Here is a 17,023-nt window from a genome sequence, read left to right as displayed (position 1 = left end):
ATGCAGTCAGAGATCATGTTAGTCTTCGTGGATGGAGGGAGAGCACAGTTAGAACCTACCCCTGTTACGTTTACATTTACATTTATTTATTTAGCAGACACTGTTATAAGGGACATACAGAAGCGCATATAGTGGGCAAATAACAGGCACAAGGGCAAGATGTGTACAGGTCATACAATGATACATGTACCTTTGTTTAGGTAACAGGGCTATGTATACCCATCTGATTAGACTGGCCACAGACTTCTCCGTCGAACTGCTGTTACTCTGGCTTCAGTGAAAACAGTCAATTTGCAAAATGTTACAGTGAGCTTTTCCTTTGTGTTGTTCTGTTTTTGGGTGTTATTGTTTTTTTTGATGCATGATGGATGTGTCATATGAATAATTGCCAAATGTCACTGTAAAATGATCCTCCATGCACTTTACAACGGTGCAGACTCCTGCATGCTGTGAGATGTCATGCACTCACACTGTGATGGAATACAAATGGCTCTGATGTCAGACAGACTGCTGCAGTGGAGGGTACCATTGATGATGCTGATGATGTCTTCAGAGCAGGAGGGGCCCTTTGGCACTGAGGGGGTAACAGGAGGCTGCACAGAAGTTTGGGCAGAGAGCACCCAGCACTGGCACTCTGACTGAGGGGCTCGTCCACACGAGCTCCATCACAGAGTCCTGACCTCCTCTGGAGTCAGCCAACTGACGGTCATCACTGGCCGTGCTGTGTGTGTGTGTGTGTGTGTGTGTGTGTGTGTGTGTATTGAATCCTGTGACATAGCCACTCCCTCTCTGAGCTCAAAGATGACATGCAGTGGGTACTGTTATTAGAATTATTGGCATGACTTGGCTGGGTGTCAAATAGGACCGCCCCCAAACCACTGCTTCACACTGCTGGCTGAGGAGAGAGGCCTTATGATCAGGAGTGGGCTTTCCACCCACTCACAAGCTAGGGCACTGAACCAGCTAACGCTACTGAACGTACAGCCACAGTCTACAGCATTAAGTATTTTCATGTGTCTGGTTCATCTTTTTACGAAATGAAGGTGGCAGTATAGCATAGCGGTAATGAGCAGGGCTCGAAAGGTTGGCGGTTTGATTCTCCGCTGGGGCGCTGCTGCTGTACCCTCAGGCAAGGTTCTTAACCCACAATTGCCTCAGTAAATATCCAGCTGTATAAATGCATAACATGTTAAAAATTGTAACCTATTGAAGACACTCTGGATAAGAGCTTCTGCTAAATGCCCGTAATGTAAATGTAATGCAGAAATGTAGGATGGTATACCTGCCACATCGCTGTGGTGACCTCCTTGCTTTGATACGTCTCCCTTACCATATGTCTGTCCTTCATTTTTTAGATACAAACAATCACATATGTTCTTGATCTCATTATTTTGTTTTACTGTTAATTTACCTGGCACAGGCCCTTCCCCAGGGCAAATTACACAGCCTATATATTTTATATGTTATCCATCTGTTCATCTGGAGATTTACTGCAGAAATTTCACTTAGGCAGTTTGCTCAATCGTAACCCAGGTGTCCCCCTACCTGTGTTTTGAATCTACAACCTTTGAATATCTATAACTGGACTGGAACTGAAACTGACCTTGGTGGCAGACACACGGGTAGGATGGCTTTTGCCCCCACCCCCTCCCCCCGGGCCGAGACATCGATGTCACAATGCTTCAGATTAAATGCACTACGCTGTGACTGGCTGCATGTCCGTGCACAGGGCTGTCAAACTGTGAATCTTTCTCTCTCGGTTCATTCACGTATAATAAGGCCTCAGGAAACCAAACGCCGAACGGGGTAACATTACAGCGTCCGTTTTATCTTATGACGCCATATGGCACGGTGCAAACCGCAATGCAGTCCAATTAAAAACAAATACCAGGACTAATCTCGTTATTGCGGATGGGGTTTTGATAGATGAAGAATAAATATTTACCCTTACTATTCGAAGATCTCCAGTGCAGTGCTGGGTCTATGTGGCCTGCAACACTGCCGCAACCTCCTCCCTCAAAGCCAGTGGATAGAGTCGTTTGTAATCCCTGGAGGATTACTAATCGGCCTGGCTTTAAACCGTACATGATAGCTTACTACGCTAAAACCTGCAGATGTGTGATGTACGCACTTCACTGCACATTGCTGTAGGTTGATTGCTTACTCGGCACTTGCAAAAGCCAGGTTGTTTTTTTTTTTCCAATACGGTCCTCTCTTTTTCCTTTCCGCCCACAGCTCATGAGTTTATTTCACAAAGATGACTCCACTGACATAGTTTTGTTTGATGCTTGTTGACTCATTTGCTACATTCTTCAAAATGCTTAAAGATGGTGTGTTCAGTCAGGTCCATTTCAAGTAACAGCAACTACAGCTCAGCTCTGACAGACAGTGATGGAAAAGCAGGCCCATGATTGGTGGAGATACCATGCGCTGTTAATCTGTGACTTGTATGAGCCAATCAAAAGATTTTGCTCGTTACTGGCTCAGATCTTTTGCAGTCTTTTGTTTCTGTGACGTGATAATGGGGGATGGTCAATTTTCACTCCGGTACATAACATTTTTATATGTCATCCATTTATACAGCTGGATATTTACTGAGGCAATTCTGGGTTGAGTGCTTTGCCCAAGGGTATGGCAGCAGTGCACCAGTAGGGAATCGAACCAGAAACCTTTCGGTTACGGGCCCTGCTCCATTCCGCCACACCACACTGCTGTGATCAGCTTCAGATGTGAAGGAGAAACCACGATGAAGCTTCCCGCTGCTGAGCACAGACTCGGAGAGAGAGGAACGGGCCGCTTTGACTCACACCGCAGAGCAGTGCCCCCGCCGCTCTGATCCGCAGATCCCGGGCACCTGACGCAACGACCCCCCCCCCCCCCAGGGCCCGCCTGTCACCCCGCGTCACGCCTGTCCTCCCTCACCTGCCCCGCGCCGACGTGACGTCTCGAACATGCACCATGACTCAACTGGGAGAGAGCCCGCGGCTCTGCGTCATTAATACCAGTGGAAAAAAGAAGGGGAAAAAAAGGGAAATGCTCTACCGCGCTGGTCACTCTGAGGAACAAGTGGATGATTCACTGTGCATACTGTCAGAAGGACATAACACGAATCCACGAGTCCATCTCCCGAACATTGCGCGTATCTACTCAGAGGAGAGCCGGTTTGGATCACACTGCATTCGGAGAGAATAGCGACATCACGCAGAGGTCATGTCTCTTTTCATCGCTGGTATTTATTGTGCATCATTTATGACTCATATATTTCACCTGTCTAGCTCAAGGATGAAACAGCAGGTTGCAAACTCGGAATTCAACCTTTTAATTATGAGCCCAGATGGATTCTTTATCCACAAACCCACACCCAGTAAAAAATTTATTTTCTGTCTTTTGATTTAACATAATACTTTAACATTATCGTCATTGTGCGAACCAAAAACCTTCTGGTCATAGTCTCACAATGCAACACTGCCCCCCTGTAGACAGGTAATAGAATTCATATTTTGATTGAGAAACCCTCACACACAAGACAAATCACTTGAACAAAAATCACACACACACACACATACACAAATAATATTTATGCCTTGAGAATTCGTGCTGGGTGCATCGAGGGACTGGGTTGTAAAGAATGTTGGTGAGGCACCAAATGTGCTTAAAATATTAAGCTATAAAAGGTTGTGAGGGGTGAAAGTGACTCTACTAAATGCAGAGTACAGGCAGGCAGGAGGTGAATGACGGGGGCTGTGCGGAGTGGGGTGTGTCTCAGGCTCACGCTCCGGCCCGCAGCCTCACCCCTGGAGCCTCCGTTCCTGTCCCACCCCTGTGGTGTCACTCCGCTGACCGCTGCGTCAGAGACACTGGAAGTCCTGAGGTATCACAGTCCTGCCTCCCTTCCTCGTTCAGACAGCTTGTCACAACACGACAAATTCTTATTCCTCTCCCCGTCAGCATACAGCACCGCTAACTTCTGTCCTACTCCTTTCATTAGCGGTCTCCTTCAAAAGGATCATTCTTTCTCCCTCCTTCTACCTCTCTTTTCACCCCTTTATCTCTGTCTCCCTCCCTCCCTCTCTCTCTCACTCTCTCTCGATCTTTCTCCCTTCCTGCCTCTCTTTCTTTCCCTTCCTTTCTCCCTCCCCCTCTGTCTCTCTCTTCATCCCTCTATCTCTGTCTCCCTCCTTCCCTCTCTCTCTCCATCTCTTTCCCTCCATCTCTCTCTGATTCTGCTTCTCTTTCTCTCTCCCCCTCTGTCTCACTCCAACCCTCTCTGTCTCTCTCTATCCTTTCCGCTCTCTCTCTTTATCTCTTTCCCTCCCTCCCCAGTCTCACTCTTCCCCTCAGCCTCTCTCTCTGTCTCTCTCCATCCTTCACCCTCTCTCCACCTCTTTCCCTCCATCTCTCTCTGACTCTCCTTCTCTTTCTCTCTCCCCCTCTGTCTCACTCCAACCCTCTCTGTCTCTCTCTATCCTTTCTGCTCTCTCTCTTTATCTTTCTCCTCCTTTCTCCCTTTCTTTCGTCTCTCTCCCTCTCTCCACCTCTCTCTTTGTCTCTCTCTGAGGTCACACAGGTTTCTGACACCTCCAGTAGTCTGTTACACCCAGGCAGCAGAAACTTGGCCCGAGCCTCAAAGCGAGGAGACTGCACTCGGCTGAGCATTTTGGGTATGTTCCAACAGGACTAAATCAAACCAGGAAATGAGTCTAATAATTAAAAAAGAAAACATGGTACTTCCTTAAATTGGTTTACTCAAAGCTCAGGGCAAACAGCCACAACAGTCTCATTGAATTCCCCATGAAACAAACAGAAGCTGGTAACAGAACAGTAGAGACGCCAGACAGACGTGGATTGAAAATGAGTGGCGGGAGACTTGTCTGCGTCTGAATAAGGCCTGATTATCAAGCAGGTTATTTTAAGGAGGGCCGGCTGTCCTTGTCTCCCCTTTGTTCCGCTGTGCCTAACTGGCTGTAAACACGATGCTGTCAATCTAATAATGGTACTTTCAGACTGAAAAGTCTGAAGCTAAAGGCAGAAAAAAAGGTCTAACGAGACAGGGGCTAATTAATCAAACACAGCCCTGGCCTGCGCTCAGAGTCACCTCCGCCTCTTGTGTCCTGATCACGGGGTAGAAATAATCTACATCCAGTTGTGATCCAAACTGCGGTCAGGGGGTCGTCTGGGACCGTAATTGCCAAAAACAACTCCGAAGGAGTTCCTTGACAAGAGAGTTGAGGTTCTTTTGTTGTTCTCCTATGCGACCGGACAGACATTCTATACCAAAGTGACATTTGGAGGCCAGACACGTCAAATACTGTAAAAATAGAAAAAAAATTCTGTTTTGGCCTGACAGGTAACTATCACCTGTGCGCACAGGATGTACATGGAATTTACCAGAAACTTACAGCCCCTATATCGCTTACTTAATATCCCCACACCTTGCATGTCCATTTCACTCAGGCAGCATTTATTTGGGCTGTGGCTGTGTTATTGAGTAGGCCCAGACACTCTTTTTCTTATTTTGAGTTGTGGAAGACAGCAATGAGAGAACTGGGATTTTTTTAACAGATGGTGGTATGTTCGAATCCCATGTGGGGCACTGTTGTCGTGGCCTTGAGAAAAGTGCATGAGCTGAATGATCACCTAAAGAAATGGATGGTCTGCTGTTTATTAACCTAACTAAAGAGATAGTATGTTACTGTACATACCCACCTAAAGAAAAACATTTTGCTAGTATGTTACGGTACTGGATATGGGTATCAGTTGTGTAAAAGAATTAAATAATTAATTTCAACAGTGCAATATTGAAAAATGATCCCCCCAGAAGGCTGTCTGAATGTTCATATGATTAGTTAAGTTGTTTGGATCTTGGTAATAGGAACATGGTCACATCTTGAGATCACGTGTGTGCAGCCACAAGCGACAATCGAAATATGACATCCTATTAATGAATAAATGCATCTCTCACAGCCAAGGATTGGGTTATGTGTGATTCTGATTCATCTCTCAGCCAATCACAGTGCTAAGCTAGTCTGATGACATGGATGTGAGATATGAATACGAATATGGATGACCCGACCGACAAACTGCCTGTTCACGTCACCGCTCTCCTGTGCTCATTGAAAACTTTCCTGGTTCCCGTTCGAACCCTGCAGTAGGCTCCGAGTAGGCTCGCGGCGTGGTGACTGCGATATGCAGAGGGCCGGTTGTTACTGTACATGGCAGGCAGCCGCGGGTCCTTCTGTGGGAATCCGCTTATAATGCGGTGTCATTGCTTATTCCGTCACACATCTGTCAAAGGAACAGACACAGATGGCGACACACACCAAACCGAAGCCTGTAATTTTCGTTTATGATGAACTTCGTTTAGAAAAAAAAAAACCTTAAATCGTGCCTGTGATTGATAGATTTTTTTCAGCGCGGTATAACGGTAAGCGCTCATTGCAGTGACGCAGTTCCCCCACCCCCCCCCCCCCCCCCCCCCCCCCCACACACCCCCCTACATACCCCCCCACGCCTCCCCATCCTGGTGACTCATCCATCCTTCTTTATCAGTCACATTTGAGGGGAACAAGTGGGAAATCAGTGCTTTGTGAGGCCACCCAGAGAGGTGTGCCCCTGCTGCTCACCACACACTGCTCAGCCTCCAGTCACGCTGAACACTCGCCGCGCTGGGCCTGAACACAAGCTCCCGATATTATCCCCCAACACGGTAACACACAAGTGCTCATTCTCCCAGCTGAAGCACGGAGCAACGGGTAGAGACAGCTTGCAAAACCCAAGATATACTGCCGTTGCACTCCTGAGAGTGACACCGTACCTCCATTGCTTCTGTGAATGTCCACAATAGGTTCAGTTCCAAAAAAAAAAAAAACTCCTACAGATTATTTTAATTTCTTGGATAAGGAGGCTTACCAAGCAAACACAAACAACAAAAACATACAAACACAACTAATTTTCTAACTGTAACCATGTGTTTTGTCCCTAGGTGTTCCTCCAGCAACTTTTGCTCCATTTTCAAGGTGTGTAGTGATTTATAATTATAATCAAATACAATGTTGTTCAGATCCAGAATATTGGTCTGAACCTACATTTAAAATCTATTCATGGAAATCAGCAATATATTGCATTATACCATAACAGCAATAATTTACATATTTTCAATATATTGATTGAGCTAAAACATCTCTCTCTCTCTCTCTCTCTCTGTGTATGGGGGTATTTTTTATTTATTTTTTTCTTCCCATTTTTGTTTTGTTTCAAATGTGCTAAGTCCTTGTATTGAAATGTTTGATACCTATTAAAAATAAAATAAATCGATGTACATGTGAGTGTGATAGATAGATGTATTTCTGTATGAGATGACCTCATAGTCTACATGGCATTGTTGACAGTTTTAGCAGGGGAGTGGAACAGGGTACCTTGGTCTTGAGGTAAAGGGCAGCATTTTCTAATTTGCTTATTATTACATCATAGCCCTGGTCCTGAAGATTCACTGTGCAGCTCAACAACTACTTAATCTCAATCAATGGAGTAGTTAAATGCTAATCTCTCTTACTACTTTAAGAGACAAATGAGCTCAGGCGACGCCTAGCCCTTGCCTTTTCACAGGCACACCTCAACAACATGTCTTTAAAGCAGGGCATCTAGCCAATAACATTCTAGAGTCACCAGATCAGTGTTAAGTTAACAGCTCAGTCAGACCTGATTCAGTTATCAGCTCGGGCGCAGTGGAAACCAGCTCACACACAGTGGGTCCAAGTGATCGGGAAAGGGTTTTGCTTAGGAAAGAGGAGATCGCTGCAGCGGTTATCATGTGCTCAGAACTGACAGACAAACTAGGCAGGGCCAGATGGACATGACAAAAACTGGGCGGGGCAGTTCGATGGAAAGTGATGGAAAGTTGGCCAGGTGAGTCGGTTATTGGTCAGATTTTGCTGAACTCATCTCTGTCTCTTTTCCCCGGTTCCTTGCAGGTAGCCGTGTGATATGAGCATGTTATGTGACCTGTTCACATTACAGACACTGTTGGAGTGTAAATGGTTAAAGTGAAACTCTTCTGGCGAAAGGGTCCAGTGTATTTATAACAGCCCTCTGACGTCACCACCCGACGTCATAACTGGACGATCTCATTCAGAAGACTTCTTAAGATATTTTCCCTGAGAACAACAACACCCAAATACAAAAAGGGGAAAAAACCTTCAAAGGCAGTAATGAAAAACACCGGGCCAGTTATTTTCCCCATCTTTCATAAACCCAGTCCCTAGGTATTGTGACTAAAACAAACATAGTCTGCGTCTGTGCAAGTCTGTACAAGTCTAATCGACAAAATCAAAATCAAAACAAAAAAGCCCCCTATATTAGCCACAATGGCTTTTGATTGAGGACATCCGTGTACAAAACATCCAAAAACGTGATTCGCTTTGTTCCACATTTTAGCGCTGCAGTGTCAAAAGAAAAAAAAAGATTGCCATATCATTTGGCTTAAATAACTGAACCAATAAAGCAAGTTATGAAACGATGACTCATCATGAATCACATTTTAAAACGTGGTTTGCAGGGGGAAAGTCCAGTACTATATTGCAATTGCACGCTGTTTCGATAAATGCACCGTCTTCCGTTTCATTTGTAATTTAATTAATGGCGTGTCTAACCAGAGATATAAGACATGGGTTAATTGCAAATGCTTCTCATTGTGTATTGACAGCAGTTTCAAGACCAGCATATTCACAGAGTTGAACTGTGGTAATATTACAACTACATGTAAGAAAAATTGATGTCCTCATCTCTGTCCTCATCTATAACGCCGCTTGCAATGTTTAATCCACAATCCGGCAACCACAAAATATTTGAATGATTGCAGTGAGAAAAAACAGTGCTGCTGTTACAGCTGATAGAACAAGATTCAGAAAAACCTTTTTCGTATTTCCCACATCAACCATGTTTTCTTTATTGCGACAGAGTGCTCGCTTTCGATTTCTTGTCTCCTACCTCGCTTGTTTCGCTTTTTTTTTCAAGGATAACTAGTCGTTACTGCTTGGTTACCAACATTTAATACGCCCGCACATACATCATCGAATGATCTTTAAAAACTCGATTTTTTTCTTGAATTTCGGAAATGCAGTCGGGAGTCGTGAAACGTATCTACTGTTTGTCTCCCAAAGCGATTTCTTATACCGCCGTCCGCGAAACGGGAGCGTCTCCTTATTGGACTGCCAGCTTGTGAGATCTGGATGTTTTTCTCGGGCGCTGATTTCAGAACTGGACAGCTCCTTCCTCGCTCTACCTAACCTCACCCCGGTGAAATGATTGACAGGCGGAATAGCCATACGCGAATCAAGGGCACTTTAGGAACCCTATAAGATAATGAAGGAGACGGGATTTAGGAGCAAATGGTTCCTGCCGTCCCTATGGTTTAGTTACTGCCTCTTATGGACAGAGGAGGGCGGAGTGTGTTTGTCACCAAAGTGTGAGGTACGACTCCGTGCATCCAAGTAATCGGATTTTTTCTCCCCCCTTTTTTTCAATTGACTCTTCTTATATTCGAGCGTCGCAGGCTAAGGAGGGCGTCAAGCAAACAGCAACGCGCTCTTAACGGTCGCCAGGATTTGTTTCGCAAACGGTCACGGAGAGGAAAAAAATACCCGTTTCAATAAAAATACACTGTCAAGCGGATACAGACGAAAACAAGCTAACTACAGCCGCTGTCTTAGGAAAAAAATGAATTGACCTGCTGGAAACAAGGCAGTCCTTAGCTTACGTTCAATCGCCAGAGCTGGAAATACGAACGGATTCACATACCTACAGGTGAACAAATCGCAATTCGGATATTTGTATATTATTTGCTTGGCTGTGTGCATGTTCACACCTAATTGCAGAATATTAACTGGGTCTTCGATATTAGGAAAAGGCGGAACGATATGGCTGTTTTCTTGCTTTCGTTACTCGTGCAAGTGGGATTTGCTGTTGGATCGAATTATGGATATGTGGAGTGGTCGGAGCACGAGAGAGACGCTGGAATCGCAGCAAAGCAATCCGTTTATAGCATTCACATCAACAAGCAAGAGCCGCGGCAGCATGCGCCTTATTTACAGAAACCCGCGACCGAGCGCTCGGTCCTAGCGCAGAAAATCGAGGAGGGTCTGCCCAGAGTGGTTACGGCTTTTCTTCACACAGGAGACTCGTCAACGTTAAAGCACGCCAACTGCTCGCGGAGATACGAGCTGAGCAACCTGCGCGGCAGGTCCTACATGACTTCCCATTACTCGCTGCTCACCGTGATGGACACGGTGATGCACGCCACCAACTTCCTCAATATGATCTTGCAGGCGAACAGGTCGAGGGGGCACGACCTCCGGCAAGACATAGAGTGGTATCACGCGTTGGTCAGGAGTATATTGGAAGGGGATCCCAAAATTCAACGGGCCGTGGTGACTTTCAATGCCGAATCGTCCGCGCTGGGTCCCCACGTCTTCCTACAAGCCACGAGAGCGGGCAGTGAGATAGTTCTCCAAGACCTCTCCATGGCGGCCCACCATCACCTGAGAAACAAGACGCCTGAGACGGAATGGTTCCACGAGTTCCGGGACCGAAAGAAGCCCCACCTGCACCGAAGGGTGCTGAGCCACGACATTAAATCTCTGGACGCCTCTCTCTGGAGAGGGGACAGCTACGTCGTCGATAAAACTCAGATTAAGTGGTCAGCGCCTTACCTGGAGTGCGAAAACGGGAACTTCATCCCAAAGTGGCTCCTCACTCTATCGGCTGGCTTCTACGGTCTAAAGCCGAACATGGCCCCCGAGTTCAGGTGCGTATGAATACCTCTGATGCTGGGCATTATCAGTGTCTCAAGACAAATGAATAAGTAAAAAAAAAACCCATACATTAATAATACATGCTTGGTAAACTTGCTCGGTGATCACCTTCACCTTTTATTACACTCTACACACATGGTGATTTTGTAAAAAAACATCAGCATCGTAAGATCTGAGTGCTTGTCTTCCATAAGGAAATACCGAGGAACGTAACTGCATATTACACGTATTAATATCAGGCTCCTACTCCTCACATATACCACAACGCGCACAGCGTGGTAAACAGAGGAGTGACGAGCCTGAAAACAAACAAAACCAAATGCTGGGTAGGCAACACAAATCGACAAACACACGAGATGCACAGCACGGGAGAATATGCCACCGAGACGTGGGTGTTCTTCCGCTGAGGCTTCCCTCAAAAGCCCTGAGCTACGAGCGAGCGTTATTTCCATGGATGTCGCTGCGCTGACAACACACCGGCACAGCGTCACGCCAGGTGCCGAGGAGGCTGCTAAAAATAACTGTTGATGTTATTCCGTTGCACTGATAGACACCCCCCCGGTCCCTCCCCCAAGCAACGATTTTCGCTTTTTAACTCGCTAATGTCTTATTAACGGAAACGCAATGGTGACCCCCTGTTTCCCAAACGAAAATGCAACGGTTTTAGATAATTACATCACAGAACATCATCTTTGAAAAAAACGCATTCAGAGGGCTTTGTTGAAACAATCGGTTGTCATAAGAATGATGAAACGAATCAGTGGAGGGGTCGGCACAGTGTAAATTTAATATAATAAGGAATGAATAATTCCTTAATATAAACACCCGATTATGATACCAAAGACAAACAGTCGTGCAAGGTGGGTGAAAGTGGTTTGACTTTTGACTATGAAACAGCAAAATATGCCATTGCTGATTCTTAATAGGCCTACATGACTTGCCTGTTCAGCTCATCTTTTTAAACATACAAAATCTTAACATACAAGTGCTACTGTGTTGTAGATTCACAGGTTACTGTCCCTGATGATCTTCTGTTAGCACTACCCATCTGTGAAAATAGCTTTAATTTGGAATTTATAAAGCCCTTTTTCATGTGAATGAAATGTTAAATGTTTCATGTTAAATTCACATAACTGTTTAGTGTTTTTTGTATTAATGAAAGATTAATTAGCACACCCAAGAAACACAGCAACATATGGATATGTTATACTAGATTATTTTTATATGCATTCAAACAGCGTTTCAGTTATGTGTGCTGTCTAATGGGTATACATACAGCACGAGTGACACTGGCTGTTAAAAAAAAAGAAAGACAACACATAGGCAATTTTCACTACCATTCGATGATCTATTTTTGTCAACCCACACTGGGAATACCCGGCACACCACTCAAATGAACTCAGACAATGGGCCGGCTTCACACTAATGAATCTCGGAAGCACCGGAGGTCTCTAGCTCTGTTGTCAGAGTTGTACTTAGTGATGAATCAGCACTGTTCTTCTAGTGTTGTGGCATATTTCGGAAATGATGCTGGCTTTAGCATGGATCTTTGGCTTTTACATGTACAGTAACAATTTGTTGCTTATCCCCTATGAATAAAAAGTCATATATAGTAGCATATGAAATTCAAGATGTAACAAATATGTATTTGAATATCTGCCAAATGGTATTCCATATTTAGGACATATATCAGTCATTTACAGTCATATATTACATAATTTTACCAGAATATGGTGTGAAATGGCATGTTTTGCTTAATTTTGCCTGCCTTTGCATATATTCCAGTAGAAATAACAAGACATACTGTGTAGCGAATATGCTTAACTTTGACATGTAATGAAAAGTGCTCTTTGTATTTTGGGGTTTTGTTTCACTGCATACCGCATGGGTTTGTTGTGTATGGGAGTGTTTCTGAGAGCCTCCCCTTTGCCGTGGCTGAATGTACTTTGGCCCATGTTGTCGGCTCTTCTTTCATTGGATCGACTGTTGTGCCTGTTGAAGCAGACGAATGTCTAAGCAGTCTGGCAAGTTTTGCGGTGCAGCAGATTTTGGACGGCCGCCCTCTGCTTTGATGAGCTCCCTCCCTGACTTTCAGAAGTGACATGTTCTTGTTTGTCTGTTTTTGTTTTTTTTTGGTGCTCCAAGACCCATTTCCAGGCTTGCCCATCAAACTCTTAGACCTCTTTCTCTTCACCCGCTGCACCCCACAATACAAAAGGAAAATTAAAAAAACAAAATATTAAATATTAGGAGCCCCATCTTCCAGGCACCCTTCCAAATAAAAGTACAATCAATACAGTGATGAATAAATAATGAACGATGTACAACAGCAACACGAGACTGTCTTTAGTTCAGGCTTTTATTCTTAAATGGATTTTTTTGTTGTTGTAAATGAATGCATTCATTGCTTCTTCACTGTGACTTCCCAGTTCTTACTCAGTGCCTAAGGGCGCGACATTAATGGCTTCCCCAAACAGCCCAAAATTTCCATGAAAAGTCTAAATCATTAGAGCAGTGGTTACCCTCAGCCAAGTTACTCATTGTTTAAAGAAAGTCTCTTTCTGTTTTCTGTAACCTGTAAATTACATTCCTCAAAGCTAAAATAGATGCCAGTTTCAACTTTAATCTGAATAAGGCGCTACGCTCCAGAAACCACCAAACACAATCTCAAGCCCTCATGGAAGAATGAACCCTGGAAAATCTTTAAACCATCACAGGCCTTTGACTCCAGTGGTCACTCTGGGTGGAGCTGGCCACCTTTGGTTTATTTTTCTCTTTGACCCACCCTAGGTGGCTTTTAAAAGATGAACATTTGATGCTGTTTGCAGCTGTGCTATACCATAACTTTTTAATCATTCTGCTATGTAGTTTCCAGAGTCTTGCCCCTAGAGAGGTACGCTGTATTTGTTGGCCTACAGTGTCCATTGTACTGCGGCTACTATATGCTAAGATGTTCATCACTTTTCTTTGATCAGTTTGATGAGTATAATTCTGCACGCGCTTGCTACATTAACTCATTTGTAACTATTTTAAGTTGGTATTAGGTCATCATTAGTTGTATTTTTTCCCTGGACCTAAAAATGTCTGCCTTTCTCATTAATAAAGGATTCTGAAGGTAATTTTATCTTGTTTTGTGGTGTGGAGATTTTGTCTGACAGAGAATTGCTACTTTTCAGTACATGAGTTCTGCTCTTTGTTTATATGAAGGAATGTCTGTTATCATTGCTATAGAATCAGCTGTATCATCAGCTCTGTGAAGTAATGTGGGTATCTTTCACTTACATGCAGTTGCAAGTGAGGCTTAATGTAAGTGAAGAAGAGAAGGTACATTAAGAAGGTAACCATATGCATACATGGACCACTCTGCGATGTTGGTCTGCTTTTTTAATACACGTATTATGTTGAGCTGTTTGAGTTAAGTAAAAGGAAGATGCAAGGGTACGGTACGAAAGAGTATGTGTATGTGGGCTTGTTTTTTTGGGGGGGGTGGGGGTGGGGGGGTACTCTATGATTGACCCAGAGTATGAGAGTCCCATGTAAGTGACCCCCAAGGTGAGGGTGGGGCTATGCTCTAACGGGAGGGATTGGGTTCTCGCCTCATGTCCAGAATCCCCCATGGGAGAATGTGGACTAGAGTTCTGTGTCAGTTGGGCTGGAGTTCTGTGCCTCCTGACTTGGAGCCTGGTGTCCCCATAACAGCACAGTGGTGGAGCAATGCCAATTTTTTGTTGCTGGGGGGGGGGGGGGGGGGGTGGAGACACCCAATCCTGCAAGCAGACTTTGTGGAGGCACTCTGAAAAATGGGGGCTTTTAAACATACAGCAGTCCATTTAAGAATGGAATTATTCAGCCCCCGCCCCCCCCCCCCCCCCCGCGCACACACTGCTGTAAGTACATGCATCTTAGGATTTTTGGGGGTAATGTTTTACATTTGCGACCATTTGCGACTATTGCAAGCTTGACATTCAGCCATCAGACTTCCGAACTGAGATGGCCTGACTCCCCTTTAGACCTGTTATGTATGCAGAATATCGCTTTTGACACGGGCTCAAGCTTGGCTGCGAGAGAGATGCTGACATCTTTGAGCCGAGCCGCATCGCCAAGTCCGGAGTCCCAAAAGGCTGACAAAAATTCTTCCGTCTGAGATCTTTTCTGGTGGTATTTTTAGGGCCACGGCACAATGTTGCAAGGCCATTATTCTCCTCTGAGCTGCAATTCAGACCGAGCTATGGACTGGGGAGAGACAGGAAATGCTCTGGCTATACTCTGTTTTTGGGAAGAAAGATTCACTTGCACACATATAAGCATATTTGCATGTTTTTTTTAGCAACACCGCCATTTTAATGCAATGCAAAGTCTTGAATAGAAACAAAAGTGCAACACTGAGATTAGCGCTACTGTGACCGTTTTGCTGCACAGTTTCCACTCTTATATGATGATTGTGGATGGAACAGACTCAGGTGAGAAACAGACGGGAAAAGCTTTGCGTGCAGAATTTCAGAAGACGGCAATAATTTTAGAGCGCTGCTAAGGAACGTGCGTTGCTCTTGGCATCGGGTCTAGAAAAAGAAACCAAAAACATTCTACCGAGGGGATAAAAGCGGCGTCTAATGCAGCGTATTGTAACATAATCACAATGTGGAGTTTCTGCAGTCGTTTCAGGAGACGTACAAAACACAGCGGAAACGCATTATCTTGACAGGACGCGGGGAAGGTAATGCAGCTCCAGCCCTCCGGCGGGGTGGCGCTTTCTAGATGCGGCCGAGGTCATTTCGAGTTCTGTCACAATCATAAAAGCAGACGGCCAACCAATGGCGACTTTACTGTACCATATGACTGAAAACATGTAGATACAGTGTCTTCTTGTCAGGGTTCTGGACAGACACTTGTACTGATTTGCCCTCAAAACCGCCTTATCACTATGTAGTTTGCGTTTGCTTTCAGCCCAAAAGCAAAATGCAGTACCGCAACCATGAAGCGACCATGAGAACATTAACCAGGTGAGAAAGGGGCTTGCCATCAATTAAGGAGCGATGTCTGATTTTGATTTGATTTAAAGACGTGTTTTCCTACTGCTTTCTGAAATACACCCGTTCCCTGCATCACCAACCACTGCACAACCGTTTCGTGTAGATCTGGGCCCAGTTTTCATAAACAGTATGTCACAGACAGTTAGGGCGCGGGTGCCATTTTTCCCCGAAACATCAAACGCTCTCTTGTGCAGATTAATGCAAATACAAAAAGCGCTTACTGACGCCCTTCACAGGATCATCTGCGCAAACATGCGTGGGCGCGCTTATGTGCGATCACGAAGTGGATCTTTTAATTAGCGGTATTATTTTCGCTTCCAACGCTACAGAGCAAATATCTTCAAATAAATCGGGGATGTCTGCGCGATATTTTGCTGTAGTTCGCCCCAAACGAGATTACATGGAGATTGATATACGGACATTACTGGATTATATCCCAGTGGGCGCAGTGCATTAGGAGAACAGATGGTCTGTGATTAGTATTAATATTATTATTATCGTTAAATCGCTTTGTCTGGCTGTGTGTTTGACAGGATCAAACCAGCTCAGCCTGTTGCCTTACTGACGTCTGGCTTGTGAACTGTCGACACTTTTCCTTAAAACATTGCTACAAACACTAGGCACACGCCAGACAACTGTGAGTAAATTCGTAGTACAAACTATAGGCGTTTTTTATGGCGATACATAACAGCGCGCGTTGTTGCTGCTGTACTCTTTATCAGATGTTTTGCAGGTTGGCCCAGATCACAGTTTTACCGAATAAGCTCCAGGCTATCATCAAGGGAAACAGATTTCATGAATTTGCATACACAAGACTGGGCATAAAAATAGTTGTTTAGCTTGTTTGAGCTTTTTCATCTGCCTGGCTTCTCAGATGAGGGATTAACGCGGTGAGAAATGACACCATTTGTACGCCTCAAGTGGACGCCATCATAAGCGATGATAATCATTAGCAATTAGCCTTTTACGCACAATTTATATTGTGACGCAAACAGATATCTTTTACATAGATGTGGACTGCAGTGCTTTTAGAGTCCATTTCATATTTGACAAATCAGTGCTTGAGTGTTTGAGGAGCGCACTCGTAATCTGGTGGGAATATAGGATCTGCGTTATGACACGCAACGTCGCGGGGCGTAAACCCGGCGCCTAACCGACCCAGACTGTATCATAAACTGTCCGTTA

General features: G+C 44.8%; 1 protein-coding gene across 2 annotated transcripts in view; it reads left to right on the top strand.

The window, feature by feature from the left end:
• Nucleotides 1-9,418: 9,418 nt before the first annotated feature.
• Nucleotides 9,419-17,023, top strand: part of gpr158a (G protein-coupled receptor 158a) — a 78,872-nt gene continuing 71,267 nt past the window's right edge. For both annotated transcript variants that reach the window (XM_036521806.1, XM_036521805.1), the window contains exon 1: nt 9,419-10,801. In XM_036521806.1, the coding sequence (XP_036377699.1) occupies nt 9,915-10,801 (887 nt within the window). In that variant the 5' untranslated portion in view covers nt 9,419-9,914. The remainder of the gene's footprint in view (nt 10,802-17,023) is intronic.

The sequence above is a fragment of the Megalops cyprinoides genome, chromosome 2 (assembly GCF_013368585.1).
Source record: "Megalops cyprinoides isolate fMegCyp1 chromosome 2, fMegCyp1.pri, whole genome shotgun sequence".
Classification (NCBI taxonomy): Eukaryota; Metazoa; Chordata; class Actinopteri; order Elopiformes; family Megalopidae; genus Megalops; species Megalops cyprinoides.
The sequence above is the reverse complement of the archived record's forward strand: the minus strand, read 5'-3'. Positions and strand labels throughout refer to the sequence as shown.